Here is an 18476-nt window from a genome sequence, read left to right on the forward strand (position 1 = left end):
TCACCAGCGTTTTTCTAAGGAATTTTGTTTTTGCCTACTGTGGTAACTTTGATACTACATATGGAGGGCCTCAATGTCAAGTTGAGGACATAGCAATTTATCCTGCAGGCCAGTGCTCTCAATATATCTACTATGCATACTGGATTAACTTAAGTGGCATATGAATAAATGTTTAAAATTTTAATAGTAATGCACTTATCGTATGGGTAATTTTTACATATTGCAAACGATACAAGGTTGCCTTATGCAACAAGGATATAAATTAAAAAATGTGTCAATGTAAAAAAAATTAAATAAATAATACCAGTGGTAGATAGATATGACCGAAATGAAGGGAGCAAGTCTGAGAAAGCATTGCTATAGACAAAGACAAGACATTGGAGGTGTTTTTAGAAGGAGAATGATTGCTTAAACTGATATCCTTTTGAAAATTAAACCAGAAGTGGAGCATAGATTCGACCGGAGGTGGGAGAAATTCAGAGTACAGAGAGTCAGTGAGGAAGCTGTGGCTACAGCAGAGGCTCAGGCTAGGATATTAGCAGTGGAAAGAAAGAAGACAGAGCAAGAGAGATCATTATAAGGGAAAATGAAGGTGACATGAAGGCTCATTGCCCTGAGGGAATGAAGGGGGCCAAGTAATCAAAATTAATTTTTTGTGTCTGGAAATGATGGGGGCACTGAGAGAAATGGTGAAAACCTGAGGAGCGGCTTTGGGGGTCAAGGGGATGCAGGTTGCCTAACAGCTTTTGTTGGATTTGAACTGACGGCAGACAGCAAAGCGGTGCTATCTCGTAGAGAGCTGCCATTTAGGAGACAAGAGATGGAGATGGAGCTAGAGATGAAGATTTGAGGTCTTGGGGTAGACTGCAAAAATGGCCACAGTTCTTCACACCTCCCTGGATTCATGCCCCTTTGTAATGTGACTTTGCAGCTCCTCCCTTCTAGAAATGGAATCTATTTCCTCTCCCCTTGAATCCGGGCTGGCCTCCTGACTTGCTTTGGGCAGTAGAATGTGGCAGAAGGAACAGTGTGGCATTTCTGAGCCTGGGCCCAAGGTTGTGTACTTCTCAGAAGGCTGCCATCATGCTATACCTCAGCAAGCTAGAGGCCAGAGACTACACACAGGAGAAACGGGGGCCCCTGCCAAAGCCAACCAAGCTCCAGAAGCAAAGCCTCCTGGCCAGCCTGCAGTCAAATGCAAACACATAGGGAACCCAGCCACGAGGAGAGTAACTGCCCCGTGGAGCCCAGCCTATACTGTTGACTTGCAGAACTATGAGCAAAATATGTGCTTTTTGTTTTAAGCCACAAAGCTTAGTTTGTTACACAGCAATAAACTGATACAAACAACATCAGAGAAGGAACAGCTAAAGGCAGAAAACAAGATCCACAATCAGGGTGAAAAAAATACAGAGGAGTAAGAGCAAGAAGCCGAGCTTTGGGAGGGCATTCCCACTGCCTGGGAAGAGGAAAGAGGACAGAGCTAAAGCAATCAGAAGCAGGCAAACATACACTATCAGGGAGCCAGGGACAAGGGAGAGGAGGGAGACAGAGGGAAGGGTAGGGACAGGAGACTGCAGGGCATCATCAGAGAAGCATAACCCCAGGGCTCAGAGCAGTATCTGGCCTAAAGCAGGCACTCCATATTCTTGCGTGAATGAATGAAGTCTGATGTGGCAAGCAGAGCTTGCTGGAGAACACTGAAAAGATAGTTTTGATGATGTCACGAAGAATAGCAGAAAACTGCACGATGTTAGACTACAGGGCCTGGGTGGGAAGGACACGGAACCCTAGGAAAACATTTATTGTTTGAGGAATTGCTCAGAGTGAGGTGATGGTAAAAAGAAAGTCCACAGAGTCAGACAAAAGTATAAATGTGAATGGTCCTTTCTAGAGGACTCGACAACTGCAGGTGAGGTCAGGAAGCAGCAGCGTCAGCACCACCTGGGAACGTGTTAGCAATGCCAACTCTCAGGCCCACCCCAGACCTGCTGAGCTGCACTTTATCCAGATCCCCAGCTGACTTATATGCACGTTCAAGTTTGGCAAGCACTGATCTAGGAGGTACAGAGACAAGGAACAAAAGAGCATTTAATTATATCTTGAGAAAGTCATTCTGTTTTGAATTCCCTTCCAGGCCCCCACGTAAAATCAAAGACAAAGTCTCAGCTTGGTGCTAACACGTCTTCAACACCTCCCCAACACTTGCAAATCTCCCTTTTCAACAAACAGAGCAGAGCCAGAGGCAAGCAAGGTCTCCAGCGGGCTTTCAATAACACTGTTTACTTCCCTTGTGTTTGTTTTTAGGATTTTCTTCTATGTAAGAAAGGATAGGATTTTCCATTTGTGGTAGTCTTAATTTCACATTAATTTATTTAAGGGAAAAAAGTGAGTTAAATAAAAATATGAAGTGTATTACAATGTGGACGGAATGAGGAGATATCAAAAGTTGTGACAAGTGAGGTGGCACTCAAGAAACTAGACTGGAAAGTCTTGATTGAAACACTGGAATGTAGTGGAGGTCAGAGGACAACCTGGCACATCTGAAAGCAGAAAGGAACACCACAGGGAAGATGGGAGCTGTCTGAAGAACCAGGCATACTCAACAATCACAAAGGGATAAACAATGTGGGGGGGACTAATCTCAGAGAGTAGAAACTGCTCTCTCCTCTGGGTCTGGAAAAAGAGAGAATTCATGAGGTCTACGAACTAGACAAGTGAGGATGACAAATGAGCGATTCAGAGCAGACACTATCAGCGTTCCTCATAAAGCTAAAGATCAAAGTTCCCTTCTAAGAATGAGGGTAAGGGCTAGTTCAACTGGGACTTGAAAATAGTGGAGAAGACTTGGACTGTCCATGTGGAGAACGTCCAAGAAGATACATGAATGAAAGGATTATGCAACGAGAGCCCAGGTATACCCAGATAGCGCTAATTTTTAGTAAGGAAAAGGGACATAGTTTTCAGTTATCCTAAAGTTGAGAAATGAGACTGAATGAAAGCTGACACAAAATACACACCAAAAGGAAAGACGACTGAGGAGGTTGGGTGGTGCCCAGGACAGCTGACCTGTCTGTGTAGTCAAGGCTGCATAAAGAGTCAAGAGTTAACAAAAGGGGCCAGCAGATTGAGAAGAAAGAGTATAAAGGACTACAGGTTTCTGCAGAAGAAGATTCAGGGGATGTAGGGATGTGAGGAGTGAGAAGTAAGCTGGGTTTGATCAAAAAGGAAAAGCATCAATTAAAAAACAACCCGGTTTTAAAAATGTGACTGAAGATTGACGAGTGCTTGAAACTTTGTTACCAACAGTTAGAATTTGAGAAATGGCAGTATAAAAACTCACAAGGTATTCTGGAAAGAAGAGAAATTTGTGCCTAAAATATAGGTAATCAATTAAAGTTAGGACATAAGGATTTGCAGTTCCTGCAAAGCAGAACATAAATCATTGGGTATTTTAAGCGTGCCCAAAATAAACCCCCAAACTGAAGAAAGGATTGAAAAGATAGCTTATCACACTGTATCTCTTTCACTAAAAGAAGATCCTCCAAGTGGCAAATAAAAACTAAAATACTGAATGAGGCTTAGCGAAATATAACACTATCGTTTGTACACAAAATCTCAAACTGGGAGACACCCAAGAAGGGTTGATGGACCTCAACCCTCACTCACTCACAGGCACCTGCCGAGCTACTTCTTGCTCCTGTCTACCACTTACCCCTTCGGCCACAGTAACTGAGGGTTTCCCTGAGCACATGGCTGGCTACAACATACACTACATCTCCTGGGTACCTTGTGGTCATAGGTGTGACCATGCGTCTCAGCATTGGCCAGTGAGAAATAAGCAAGGGTCATGTGGCAGCTTCCAGAAACCTCCCTTTACTCTTGACTACATTTCCTCCTTCCTGCTGGTCGGCCCATGGATGATGCCTGGCACTCTACTCTAACCCTGAGGACAAGGGTCACGTGAAAGCTGAAGGTAGCCTGGCTCCCAGATGTCTACGAAGCCCCCATACCAGCCCTGGACTAGTTACTTCTAGACTTCTTTAGGGAAAAGACAGACATCACCTAACTCATTTTAGCCATTGCTACTCAAGTTATCTTTTTTCTGTTAACTTGCAGGTGAATCTTAACTAACACACTCTTTGCCTGCACTGAAGTCCTGCCTCCCTTGATCATTTCTCCACCAGCCTGAACAGCTGGACTAAGAAGAGTCCCTTCAACATGTCCTTCACTTGTTACCCTCAATCCCCCTTCTCTTATTCCTGCTCAGGCCAGATCTACCAGACTCATCCCATCCCTCATGCTCCATTCCTGCCACTCACCAACACACAAAACACTGAGAGAGGAAATCTAAAAGAAAACTTAAACTTAAAAATTCCTAACAGGGATCATTATAACTGTAGGCTAGCAGCTTGAGAACAGGACAACCGAGTCTTCATCATTGCATTCCCATCGCCCAGAAGTGTCTCACACTAGGTAGGTCCAACATGTTTATTGAAAGATTAAACTGCAACCAGATCTTCTAGTCAACAGAATTTGTATTCACCTCTAGATCACTCCTGATCACATTTTCCTTTAAGTGCCAAGCACTGTTCTGGATGCTAGACAAACAGGGATCATCAAAGCAGACACAGTCCCTACCCTCATGGAGTTTGCATTCCAGTGGAAAGAGATATACAAGAAACATATGACTAAATGAGCAAACACAAATTCAAATAGGGACATGTGCTCTGAATAAAATAATGAGGGCAGGGAGAGAGTGACTGGCGGGATGGGGGACAGGATATTTTAGATATTTAGATATTTTTTAATGGTCAGCTCATACTTGAAGGTGACATTTGGGCCGTGACCTGAATGCTGAAAAAATCTTTGGAGAGAGGGTTCCAGATGGAGGGACAGCAGTGCAAATGGGCAGAAAGAAGCTGGTGTGGTGAGACACACAAAGCAGGCGGGGAGGGGAGGCATGATAGAAATAAGGTAGAAGCAGGCAGGGCAGATCTTGGGCTTGTCAATCAACTCCCACACCCATTCATGTTCTCATTCTCACCCTCACCTCTCTCTCCCTCCCTCCCTCCCTGCCTCCTTCTTCCCTCTCTCTCTCTCTCTCTCTCCCCTCCCCTACCTTTTCCATTGAAATGCATATCTGAATCCTTAGCGATCTTTTCTTTCTGCCCTATTTTCTCAAAGAATTCCCAAACTTTCATTTCAAGGCTAACTCCCTTTATCTTCATTCCATCACCAACTAACCACCCTATCCATCATTCAATCACTCTCTCTCTTTGTGTCTCTTTAATCTCTCCCTCAAACACTGCCAGGAACTGTCTTGAAAATATCTTCTCATCAGCCTCCCCATTCAAACTGTCACCCTCTATGCGCACAGACCCACCCACACCCCCAAACTTGAACATACACATAGATGTATTTACATACACACTTGCACATGCAAATGTACCTACACACACACACATACCCACATACTTTACTAGGACCTACTAAATAAAACCTCAAATCTTTCACTAGACATTCTAGTGCCTCCACAATTTGTTCTCAACCAACCACATCTCCCACCAAAGGAAACTTCTACACAGACACAAACTCATCTCCATCGATTGTCCCAGGGGACCCGCCTGCAGAGGGCTCTCAAGGGACATTTGCTAAGGGTAATGCTCACGCAGAAAGCCCTGCCTGGAATCCCCTCTCCTGCCCCAGAAGAAGAGAATGGACAACTCAAATCCTCAGAAATCTTCAAAACCATCAAGCTTCACTTCATTTAGCAGTTTCAATGGACTTTTTTTCCTACCTCATACCCACTTTCCTTCATTATGACGTCAGCATTTTGCTCTTCCTCTGAGGAACCATTGCTCCCGACTCTTAGCCCAGGTGGCTTCCACAGAGATGATAGTACTCGCCCCTGCTCCTGAGATGGATATATGACCTTAGGCCCTGGCATGTGACCCAAGTCTGCCCAGTGAGACTCGATCCAAAGAAGGTACTGAAACAAGTGGGCAAGAGACTCTCCCCTTCTCGGGGAGGATGAGCTGTGGGTGTGACTTAGAGCTCCTGCTGGACATCTTCCCACACATGAGTAGAGCCTGACTGACAAGGAAGCCAGACAGATGAAAGCAGAGCTAATATGAGTCTTGACAACATTCCTTGAACCTCTGGATCCAGCTATGCCTGAAACCAAACTTACAACCCCTTTTCTGTTTAACTCAGTTTGAGGACTGTTTCCCAGTAATGCAAAGAATTTTCACTAATACAACAGTTTTAACTACTTCTCCATTAAACATTTTTGTTAGGATTTTTTAAGCAAGCCAAATAATAAGAGTTGAGTTTCTCATTAAAGACATAGGCATAAAGGAGTAACAAGACAGATCTCTTAGTATGCTTTTTAAATGCACAATATTTCCAAATTTAACTCATCCTTTTTTCAAGAAAATCAACTTCCAACCAATCACACATATTTCATCAAAGTTTCCTAGTCAGGTCAGCTTTTGGAACTTCTACTTCCTTTACCTAGAAGATTTTTAAGACTGTAAAACTTTTATTATTCTATAGTACATCAAAATCTCTTGCTCATTACAAATTAGGTGTAGAATTTGCTGGAAAGTCTCACAATGCAGTACAGTTACTTACACTACATCAATATAAAATATTTAAAAAGTGACTCCCATCACCATACTTCACATAACTGCTCTACATAAACAATTTAGTCAATGCAGAAAAGCCCACAAAACTTGCAACATTTGGAACAGAAGGGTCCAGCTTAAAATCTCTCTCCTCCAAAAGAATGAAGCTGTATCACTCAAATACGTATTTAGAGTGTGATCCAAATGCTTCTTGATGTTGGCCACTTAACTCATGAATTATCAAGACATTCAAATTATTCTTTTATAAAGAAAATAAAATTAAGTTAAGATTAAAGACAGAATGCTGGTCATACAAGAAGAGCCATTTTCCAGTGGCTGATGTGTTTTACACAGCATAGAACATATTTAAGAGAACACGGCCTCCCTGAGGAAAGGATTAAGGACACAAACCTAGGAAACAAAGAAAATAAAGTGATCTACTACAAAGGGAGAAGATAAAACCTGTCAGAAGCTCACGTAAACCTTGAATAAAAGCCTCTATTCCTTATATTTTAAACAGGATTTTTTTCTTAAAGAGCTGAATCCACCTTCAAAACATATTGAATTTATAAGCACCTCTAGCAAAACTCCTGTCCTTCCTTATTTAACCACACTCAAAACAGATTCTCCAAGGTCCTTATGACATCAACATGTCACAAACCCAATCTGAAATTGCATCTCTTATATAAAGAAAAAAACACGAAGTCGCTTAATTCATAAATGGCTGACATGGTTTTAAATTATGTTATTGAAAATTTTGCATCATTCCCACTTAACCATATAAGAATACTTCTTTCCAAATAACTATTAAGATAGAGAGGATATATCATCATGCAGACACACACACACATATATAGACACACTTCTTTTTATACTGTTGTTGTAATGGTACAGTAGGATTTCCAAATTTTCTCAGTTCCACACATCGCTTCCTAAATTATTGCCTCATTAACTGGGAAGCTGAATTAGCAAAGACCAACCAATCAAGACCAAGAATGTGTCCTTGCAACTCCTGCCTGCTCACTCTTGGAGGAGTCATGTCCATTTCATCACTGCACCGCACACAGGAAGACTGACTTTGATTTTCCAGCCCTGAGCTCTCTCAAGTTCCAGTGCGCTGGTGCAAGTGCCTACTTGATGTCTCTGTGGGAATATTCCACCAAAATATCCAAAATCAGCTTTATCTTTCCTTCAGTACCAGCTTCTCCTCTCATCTATCTGTTTCTGTTCAAGGTCCTACCACTTGTCCAGGCCCCACATTCAAACACCCTAAGTTGTCTCCGCCTCCGCCTTCTCCCTTCCTAAGGCACAGAGCTGCTCTCTTCAGTGCCCTCCTCTCCTTCACACCCATATTCAGATCTCCTCAGTTTAAATCCTTCTCCCACTTTTATCTTGACTGGGTAGTGGCATCCTCCCTGGTCCCCCACCTCTTGTTAGGCCTATGCTAATCAAATCAAAAGTAAGCTCCATCTTCACAAAGTACAACTCCAACCACACCACTGGCCCATTCAAAATTCTTCAAATGTGCTCAGTAGTAGTCATGGTTGTCGTTCCAAGAGTCTTCTTCTTTGCTAACGGAGCACAACATCAATTATGCTCATGTGACAATGTGTCCACCCCCAGGGAATGACTCGGGATTGGTCTAAGCTAATCATAGCAATCTCCTTCTTCTTTGTCAATGACTGGCCTAGGGTGAGCATGTGATCCATTTCTGATCAATAAGATAAAAGACTCTAATGGAACTGTTTCCAAGAAAGCTATTCCTTCTTAAGAAGACATGTACAGAAGGAGACCGTGCTCTTTTGCTCTCACTCCCACTCCCATCACTACCTCGCTTTCCACTTTGCAAGCTGTCATATGAGGATGTGACGCCTAGAGCTACAGCAGACAACCCGTGACCAGGAGGACACTGCTGAAACCCCAAGGACGGGAGGACACTGCTGAAACCCCAAGGACGGCAGAAGAAAAAGGAAAGTAAAGCGAGTCCGTGAAGACATGACTGAACCATCCCAAATCGCCTGAGACTGCCTACCTAAAGACGTGTAAGTAAACAACATCCTTATGGTTTATGCCACTGTTTGCTGAGTGTTCAGTTACCTGCAGCCCAAAGCACTCTAACTGATGAACTTACAGAGAACAAACTCTCTCCTTTACCACTGAAGGCCCCCTGTGGCATGCTCCTCACAGCACAACATCAGCATAGCCTGGGAGGCCCCCTCCAGACCCATGATTCAGGATCTCTAGGGGTAAGATCCAACAGTCTGTGTTATAAAAAGCTCTCCAGGTGATTCTTGTGCCTGCTGAAGTTTGAGAAACATTGCTCTATGATACGATCACAAATTACTTTTTTCCATTGCCATTCCATATGTAGTATGGTATGACACTAGATGCCATAAGGAACACTGGGTCTGTATTTCTCCAATGACAGTGACCTCATTTCACTAGGTTTGAGCATCATTTGTTGCTCATTTAATTTCACCTCTTCTTAAAGCTTTCAAACTCCAAGTTTCCTGAGACCTTAGAGGAACACAGAGCGCTAAGTACAAGAAAGAGGGAATGGAGAGGGTCGTGATGAAGTGTGGAGTTCAAGGCCATCTGAAGGGCAACAAGCAGATGATGCCATGCGAGAGACAGGTCCAGTACTGCCAAATTTACGATTATGTCTAAAGAAAAGCTGGAAATCCAGATTTCTATGCAAAGATTTTTAAATACAATTAATTGAATTTTTTAAAATACTGGTGCAAATTAAACAAGTCCTAAAATGGATTCAGCATCCCCCTGACAGTTTCTGACCTGAAGTAGATAGTTCTTGAAATATCTACACACACTTTGAATGTTGTTGCTACATACATTCACTGACTTCATCTAAAATGACTAAGATCAATTTTCTTTGGTTAACTGTATGTTAGTCTCTACTGCAACATTCCACTGTTTGGGGTGGCAAAATGGGGAGGGTATGGACCTCTGGTTAGTGTCAGCAGGACGAGTTTATCCATTAGTCACTATAGACTGGACACTTAGAATTACAAGCTTCTCAAGGGCCTACAAAAATGTTTAAAATGTGGGAAAAAAATTAACTGGCTATAAAACACACACACACATAAACTACAAAATTAAAATCAATAGATGCTTAATTAAATGCCTATGAAATTTAAATATTAGTCAACTAATCAACATCAACTCAGATATGGTGTCATCTCATACTACATTAAATGCAGGATACAGATATTTTTTAACGTCTGATACGATGTGGCGAGGAACCCAGAGCAATGGCAGTTAAGATGTGTCAAGGTCCTAAAAAGGTCCTGAGTGTCCACCTGGAGCCAATAATTCTGCCCTAAGTCTTCCCTTCTTCACAGCAATCACAAACTTCTTTTCAGTTCCACTGCCCCTTGGGGTTACCCACTCCAACGCAGGAGCCCCGGCCTGGACAAGATTTTCAACCCCAGCCGACAAGGAATCACCTGGGGAGCCTTAAAAATTCCTGGTGCCTGAGTCCCGTCCCCAGAGATTCCTAGTGAACTGGTCTAGGGTAAGGCTGAGCTTGAGTATCTTTCCCAAGCCTTCTGCCACCCAACCATGGCTAAAGTATAGCCAGAACTGAGAACCCAGTGTCCCAGAAGCATTCTGAGAAACCTCCCCTGAGATAGTAATCTTTCCAGTTATTCCATCTCTTTAACTAACTTTGCTTTCTACTGCGAGGCTTGGAACAAATGAAGATCAAGGCATCATCAAGTGGTCTGATTATCTAGAATGGAGGTCAGCAAACTTTTTCCGTAAAGGGTCTAATAGTGAATGTTTTAGGCTTTGCAAATACTCATCTCTGCCACTGTCAAACGAAAGCAGCCACAGACAACAAATGAGTGGGGCTGTGTTCCAATAAACCTTAATTTATGGACACAAATGTGAATTTCATGTAATTTTCACAGTCAGGAAATACTCTTCTTCTTTTGATGTCTTTCAATCATTTAAAAATGTAGAAGCCATTCTTACCCCACAGACCATACAAGAACAGGCAGCAGGTCAGATGTGACCCACGGCCTGCAGTTTGCCAACCCCTGATCTAGAACTATTCCACTGACTTGAGACCATAAAATTATGGAAAGGTAGCATCCAAATGATCAGATTAGAAGTATCCTGAAAGCGGTTAGATTCTACTTCGTCCACTCACTCAACTGAATAGACCACACAGTCGGACACAGGAGGAGAACTGTCCGCACAACTGAACATAAACCATAAACGACTTATTAAAAACGATTTTTGAATCCTCATCTGCACGTGAGTTTGTCTAAGACAAAAGTTGCAAAGCAGCAGTACATAAGCAAGTTTTGAGGGTCCCACATAATGATTTCAATTAATCTTTAATTTGCTGCCAACATTTAAAAGTTCCAAATATTTCACATCAAAACCCCAATTATCATTCTCTTGAAAAAATAACTGCAAAACGTGGAGCTGTTGGGCCCTAATGTTGGCCTGGCAACAATCTACTAATGTTGAACTAATGCCCCCTTTCAATGGGGCACGTTCTCCACTTGACCACAAACTCTGTCTTCCTGTAGGTTAACTGGCTGTCCCTATAGACATTTTGAGTATACAATCTCTGATCTAAGGTCCTTAGAAAAACCTTAATTCTCTTTTACAATGTGGTTTCAGTATCAAGTTCGAAGATCTGACGTGGAAATTTCTCAATCTGCTCTCAAAATTCAACACCCCATACTCCAGACCCTACAAATGAAATCATTAGTTCTCATGCTAATGCAAGGTATCAGCTCAAGATTTTCAATCAACTTCCCCTCTCAATCTGTGCTCAATTTGAACAAGGGTCCCCAATAAGAGAGACAAATGACAAATTACCCTCCAGGTCCCCTTACTCTTCAAGCTAGCCACTGTAGAGGCCCAATGAGTTGAAGTGAAAGCAGTCACATCAGAACATCTTAATTAAGCAGAGTGATCAATAACACATATTATAATTAGAAAGCAAGGTTTGGGACTGATGGAGTAAAAACAACACAGGACTGCTCGACATAGGGAAAGAAGTCAATTGCCATATTTTGAAAGGGGGGGAAACCCCTAAGAATACTCATAAAAAGCTAGTAACTAGGGTTTATTCCAAGGTCATAATTAACCCACTGTGTGATTTCATCTTGCTTACACCCATGTTAAATACAACAGTTTAATTTGAGGTGGAAGACCCCCGAGAACTACATGCCAATTGATATGTTGCATATTATATGCTGACTAGCGAAAAGACAAATTGAACCCGAGGAAAGAAAAACCCAAGATAGACAGACAAAGGGTCACTAATTCACTTGAGTAACATAAAGGTTTTTTTTTTTTTTTTTAATATAGGTGTAGTTTAATTTTTTAATCATATCAGCAAAAGAAATGTTCAAACAGTAGATTTTCCACTTGAAATTAAAATGGAAATTAGCCCTTGGAAAATAGAGATGACTTTAAGTTTATACATCAGTGGCTGCTTCATGAATTATTAACTGATTTTAATGATCCTGGCTATATTTTATTTGAAGTTATTCTCCTACTTGCAACGACTTTTGAACCCTCAAAACTCTTTCATCCCTTCTCCATGAACAGAGTACACTTTCATGAGCGCTGACATTTAAAAAGGATCCATATACTCACAGAATGTAAAGATAATACAAATGCATATAATTTATACAAAGGACTCGGGTCATTTGTTAAAGAAAGAAATGAATGAAACCCTATTATTCACGGTTTGTAAATAAATTTAAAGATAAGCACTAACTTTTCACTTGTTAAGCCTGGAGTGGAAGGTTCTGTATTTCTTCTAAAGTTTCCCAGATGGTCATTAAAACAAGAAAGGGCAGAAACATACTTCCTTTGAAATCCATCATTTTTCATCCAGAAAGGTAATACATGCCATCAAAAGTTAAGTCTTACAGGATTAACAATTACAGGTATTTTCAAATAAGATAAATCCGTGTCTTTGTATGCTAGCTTTTACATTTTCAATATAAATCTGTACTGAATAGCACCACTTCAGACACACAAGTTAGCTGTGAAACAAAATGCTATAAACCTTTAATTAGCACTTGCTGCTTTAGACCCATAAAGTTAATACTTCCTCTTCCACTACATTCTCCCAATAAAGAAAAATTACAGGGAATAAAATCGGGTTTTTCACTTCTGAAATTAAGAGTAGGAAAATACAGTATTGTGGCTCAATTTAAAGATTATGTATTTTTATCTGCAAGGAATTAAATGTAAACACCCCTTAAAATAAGTACGATTTGATTTCCATAATATTAAGTGCTGTGACTAACTTTCACAAGTTGGGTACACACAGCATTTATGACGACCAGATTGCTGAATTATCAAGAAACCAAGTGATTTCAGGCAAATAGCATTAAGGAAATATGACGGCAATACTGCATCCTCACTCCTGAAAGTCGAACAGGCGTCTCAATAAATGTCTGTTTTCAAGCTTTCTATACTCTCCCCGAAATAAATGCTCTGCGTTTAAATTGACTCAAAATAGCCTTTCTCAAAAAGAAAAAGAGACACACACAAAACACCCACAATTTCCTCTGGTCCCTTGAAGTACCCTTGGGATCTTAGTGAACAGAGATTTGCCACGCATTGCAGTGACTGGATTAGTACAAAAGGTTTCTATTTTGGTGTCATTTGAGTGTTGCTGATCTTAAATCAGAGAAAGAAGTAGTTACATTAGGCAAGGTAATGGCTTCCAAAAATAAGAGCATGCCCAGTTCTACAAGGCTTGCATACACAGGCTAAGTTGTAAGGAGATAAATAACACCCCACTGAAACAATTAGGTGGATTCTCAGAAACACCACATACTTAATTAGGCTGTGTAAGTCCCTAACTGAGCATACATAGGGGACTTTTTAGAGCATTTAATAACCTGAGTAAATTCAAAATCAGAGGACAGAAACTAAACCTTAACTCTGGCCACAGGGACAGGCCTTCTCTGGCTTCTCTTTCAACATCTAAGGTCTCACTCTTGGAATTCTGAGAGCATGAACGCCCCCAATACCAAAGGGTTAAAACACACTGAATAACGTCCCTTCGTTCTATACTCGTTGGGAGGCCCCCTGTGCCAGGCGCGGAGCTGGGCGATGCTGACACGGGTGAGGAAGAGAAATCCTAATGGTCTTTCACAAACTTCAGCACTGGAGTTAGGAACCGAGGATAAACAAATACACAGGAACGCGAGCCTCCATCAGCCACGGGGCACAGCGAACTGTTCCTCACTCTAGATACAATTCCTCCTCTTCCTGTTATTTATTCATTAGTTTTGTATAGCACCTTTCTTTCAGCAGGCTCCTTATTTCCTCCTCTGTTATCCAAGCAATCATAAACAAACTAGGATTTGAAAGAAAAAGGGGCGGTGGGGGAGGAGCAAGAGGAAGGAGAAAGAAAAACCACATTCAAAAGGCACGTCCAGAGCACAGCTCTTTCTCTGCGTCTCGCCCTCGGGGTGATGTTTCCTCCAAAGCTTGGCCCCGGGAGCTTCAGAAAGGACAGGGCACGCGAGCCCGCGCCGCCCTGGCCCCGGGGCTGCGGCTCCCTCACGGACTCGCCGCTCCGAGCTGCGCCAGCCGCCCTGCTGAGATCCACCTTCGGCCACCTGAAACGCTCGGTCCTCGAAGTTGGCGCAGGAGAAGGTGGAGGCGGTGGGGTGCCCCAGGGCGTGGTGTGGAGACCTCCAACCCTGACCTCCCCGAAATGCAAAACTTACCCCTCCCCAAAAAATGAAAGATGAGAAGCCACTTGCGCTTACCAGGAAGGGGCGGGCACCTCAGTTCTGTGGTCCAAAGCGCCCTAGCAAGAGGGCAGCAAAGGCCACCTGCGGGGGTCCCACCACTTCGCCACCTCCCCCACCCCCCTGTCCAGGGCACGCTCAAAAGTTTGTTCCTTTCCTTCCCTAAGCTGCCCCGGGTCCAGCTCTCGAGGGCGTGGGGGAGGTCAGATGGACTGGGAGGGGGCGGCGAGGTCATCGGACCATGAGCTCAGCGACTCCTGCGTTGCGTCCTACCCAAACTCAAGGGGCTGCGATCGTGTTTACTAATAACAACAACAAAGAATCACACGCAAGTCCCCCCTTTCAGTGTCGGGCTGCTCTTCCCTTCTTTGGGGCAGCAAAGGAGAGTCGGCCGGGTTGCGGCGGGGGGGCGGGGGGGAACAGTGGGAGGAGAGGCGGAGGGGCAGAGGGGAGCGCCGGCAGATGGACAAAAAGCGGGGGGGAGGGAGGGAAGGGGGCAGAAAGAGTAGAGAGAGAGAGTTGGACAGAGACGAAGGCGCAAAGGGAAAGGAGTAGCGAGGGGAGGAAAGAGGGAAAAGAAAAGTGCGGCAGGCGGTGAGCTGGGCGCGGGGCGCGCCCGGCATGGGGAGGTGGCCCGCGCCCCGCCGCCCCCCGGCCCCGGCCCGGCCCGGTCACCTTGCTGTAGCCGTAGTACCCCAGGCACTGCGCGAAGTCCAGGCCGGCGGGGTCCCCGGCCGCCGCGGGGTAGAACCTCACATCCATGCCGGAGCCGGGCCCGGGGCCGGGGGCCGAGACTGGGGCTCGCCGGGGCCGGTGCCCGCCTCCTCAAAGCCGCTAGATCCACCGTCGGGGGCGCCCGGCCGGGGTTGCCCGGGGGCGGCGCGCGGGAGTCGCGGCTGGAGGGGCGCCGCGACCAGAGCCGGAGGAGCCCGGGAGCCGCGGCCGCCGCACACAAAGGCGCGGCCACGCGAGCCGCGGGAGAGCGGGAGGCGGCCCGGGGGACGCGCCCCGCCGGGGCACCGAGGCAGCGCTGCGCGCGGGCCGGGCGCCCAGGGCGCGGGGCGCGGCGCGGGGGCCCGGGGCGGCGCGGCGACTTCAGGTGCGCGGGGCGAGGCTGGGACGGCGGCGGCGGCGGCGGCTGGCCCCGCTCCTCCTCCTCCTCCCCGGGCGGACTGAGGAGAGGAGCCGCGGAGACAAGGGGCCCGGCCCCTCCCCTCCCGCTCCCCCTCCTGCCTCCGCCGCCGGTCCCCTCCCCGCGCCGCCGCTGCTCGGCCCCTCCCACCGCGGGCAGCTGGCGCGCCGCCCGCCCCGCCGGTGCGCTCCTCGGCCCGGCCCGCCTCCGGGCGCGCCGACCCCGCCCCGGGCCGGCCCCTGCCCCGCGCGGCCCCTCGCCGCTCACCCCGCGCCTCGCGCCGCGCTCGCCTTCCCCATCGCCCGCGCCTCGGCCTCCCCCTCTCCGGGCCCCTCTTCTTCCCACCTCGCCCCCCTTCCCTCTCCGGTCCTCTTTGTCCCCGCTGCCTCGGAGCGCTCCTCGCTCCCCTCCTTTCCTCGGCCGCTTCGGCCAGCCCCGCCGCCGCCAGCCCCGTGCGCCGGGTGGCCCTCCCGCCCCCTTTGGGACCGCCGCTTCTCTCGGCCCCCAGCTTCTGCCACCGCATCCGCACGCGGTCCGTTCCCTTCTCACTCCTCTTTCCATCGGTCGCCTCTCCTCGCCCCTATTCCTTCCTCGTGGGTACCGGGGTCCCGGTCCCTCTACCCTACTTTGCCTTCCTCCACAAATGTCCCCTGCTTGGAGGCACCTAACCCAGCAGCTAGCCGGGAGCCGGGACCCCTTGTACACCTGTGATATTTTCCAGAAGGGGCGTTGGGGCCTGACCTTTCGCAGGTAGGCTGACTTGAAGCTTCCCGGGTTAAGCCTCGTGTCGGTTCTCTTCGTATTTTCTTTGCTCTTGTTTGTATTCGAAAGGCATTTGAGTAACTGGATCTAGGCGGATCATTCACTGCTCTCCGAGAGAAAATGTCCCTATTTTCCTAAAGGTTCTGGGTGATTAACTTCCTCACACTGCATCACCCATCCCCTCTTTATATCTTTCTCTTTCTTTAACCTGCATCTTATCTTTTTTTTTCCTCTCCTCTTTATTGCTTTGAGTTAATTTGAGAGTTTGGCCCTCCGCCTTGGCAAAGGAAGGGACTTTATGCTACATGAGAACGTTTGGGAGAGACTGCGATTTGCCCCGCTGCCCAATTCGGCGATCTACGAGCTCCTTGAACCGGAAGGGAGAAATTTAGAAATACTATTTTAGCTGACCCTGACTAACACTTTGCTGGCCCAGGGCCTGAACTTTTTCAGACAAGCGTCACAGCAGTTTCTTTTCATTTCTTCTGTTCTCCAAAGTAGGCGCTCCGATTTGATGACACCTGTGCATGTACCTTCTCCCAATATTATCATTCTGGAACCAAGCAGGAAAAATAAACTTCAGTTAGGTGAAAGTTTGTGTATTTGCTCTTCTCTTAGCAGAAACGTGTGTTTGGAGACTGCGTGAGAGAGTGGTGTGTATTCAGGAAAGGAACAACTGTTCGCATTGTCCCTGGGTTGACTCCAATCCCCCCTCCCGAAGAAGCTTTGGTCTCCTCTCCCGAGCCTCCATTTAACGTTGACAACCCAGCGGCGCTCCCTAATGGCCCAGCGGGTTGCACAAATTGGCAGTGAGCTGAGATATTATCAGGACAACACCCCATTGAGCAGGTTCTTGAAACGCAGAAGTGGAAGCCCTTTCTCTGGGCCACTGGGCGCCTGTGGCCTTTCCACCAATCAGAGCTGGAGGTTGCAGTGGCCACCTGTTGTCTCGCAAGAGAACATCTTTTAAGTTTCACTATTAGTATTTAACAATGGTGTGTAGTGCAGCATCTGGACACGGGAGAGGAGCAGCCTGCTGATCTGAGGCACCAAAAAAGAAATTATTTTTTTCCAGATAGTTGTTAAAAGGAGCCCAAAAGGCTGGGAGGCAGAGTTTTACTTGCACGCTCACATCCCTCACCTGCTCTTTCTGTCGTGCATCTGGAGCAATCTGAGCTTGATTACAGAGGATGAAGAAAAGTATAATCAAAGTTACAGAGAGACTAAACCTGAAGTTGCAATCAGCCCTCGAGGATCTGGAATACAAATATTCGCAGTGGAAACCCCACTAGCTGCGGGAAGGGGAACTGCATGTGGGCCGAAGTGTTGCATTGAACTTTGGGCTATGGAGCCTGGAAATGAGGGAGAACCTTCTCCAAGGAGGCTCCCGGGGGTTAGGAATGCTGGGTCATATCCGATACAACCTCTTGGCCATTGTTTTGGAAAAACCTTTCTCTTCAAGCCCTGCGGCCTGTTACAGTGCAAATACCTTTGAGAGGGAAACAATATTCATCAGTGAATATCTGATGATGATGATTTAGGAGGTAAGGTTAGCAAAGGTTCTGAGTGTGGATCTTTATTAAGGAGCGGGGAAAAAAGGAACTGTGTGATGCGTTTGAAGATATGCATGTTGAGGCACTTAGAATGAAAAAGTCACTAGAACAGACATGGGTCATTTGGGAAAGCTGCCAACCGCATGGTTTTGCCCACAGTCAGTCTCCACGCACTCAGCAGCTGTTTTTTGCATGCCTGCTCTGTACCAGACACTGGTTTAGGAACCAGTGAATGAGAAAGAGGATCCCAAGATGACATACATGGAAGTTCTCATAGGAGACTATAGTAGACTCGCCACACTCCTTCACACACACATACACACAAACATTTTCGTGCACACACGTACAAATGCCCTGTCCCATCCAGTCACCTGGAGATCTTGCCATGCCACAGCCACTGCTGCTACTGAGAGAAGTAATCTGATAAATTCAAGTACATACAGTTGGAGGGAGGCCTGGCTCCGCACCTCCCTGGTATTCTTTCAAGAAAGCTCAAGGGAGGGGGCTGGACGCCCTGCTCAAGATGCGGAGCTGGATCGCTGCTGTATCCCAGGAACTTTGGACCACGCTTGGTACTTAGGTGGTTTGCAATAAATAAATATTAATTTAAGAAAGGAAAGTGGACAGAAAGAAAGGA

General features: G+C 45.9%; 1 protein-coding gene across 5 annotated transcripts in view; it reads right to left on the reverse strand.

Annotated features, from left to right (window-relative positions):
- TOX3 (TOX high mobility group box family member 3) overlaps positions 1–15410 on the reverse strand; it is a 102336-nt gene extending 86926 nt beyond the window's left edge. For all 5 annotated transcript variants that reach the window (XR_002806128.2, XM_023634763.2, XM_023635223.2 and 2 more), the window contains exon 1: positions 15068–15410. Coding sequence is in view for 4 of the 5 variants with exons in the window: in XM_023634763.2 (XP_023490531.1) it covers positions 15068–15154 (87 nt within the window). In the remaining variant the exon portion in view is untranslated. The remainder of the gene's footprint in view (positions 1–15067) is intronic.
- Between the last annotated feature and the right edge of the window lie 3066 nt (positions 15411–18476).

Source organism: Equus caballus, chromosome 3 (assembly GCF_041296265.1).
Source record: "Equus caballus isolate H_3958 breed thoroughbred chromosome 3, TB-T2T, whole genome shotgun sequence".
NCBI lineage: Eukaryota > Metazoa > Chordata > Mammalia > Perissodactyla > Equidae > Equus > Equus caballus.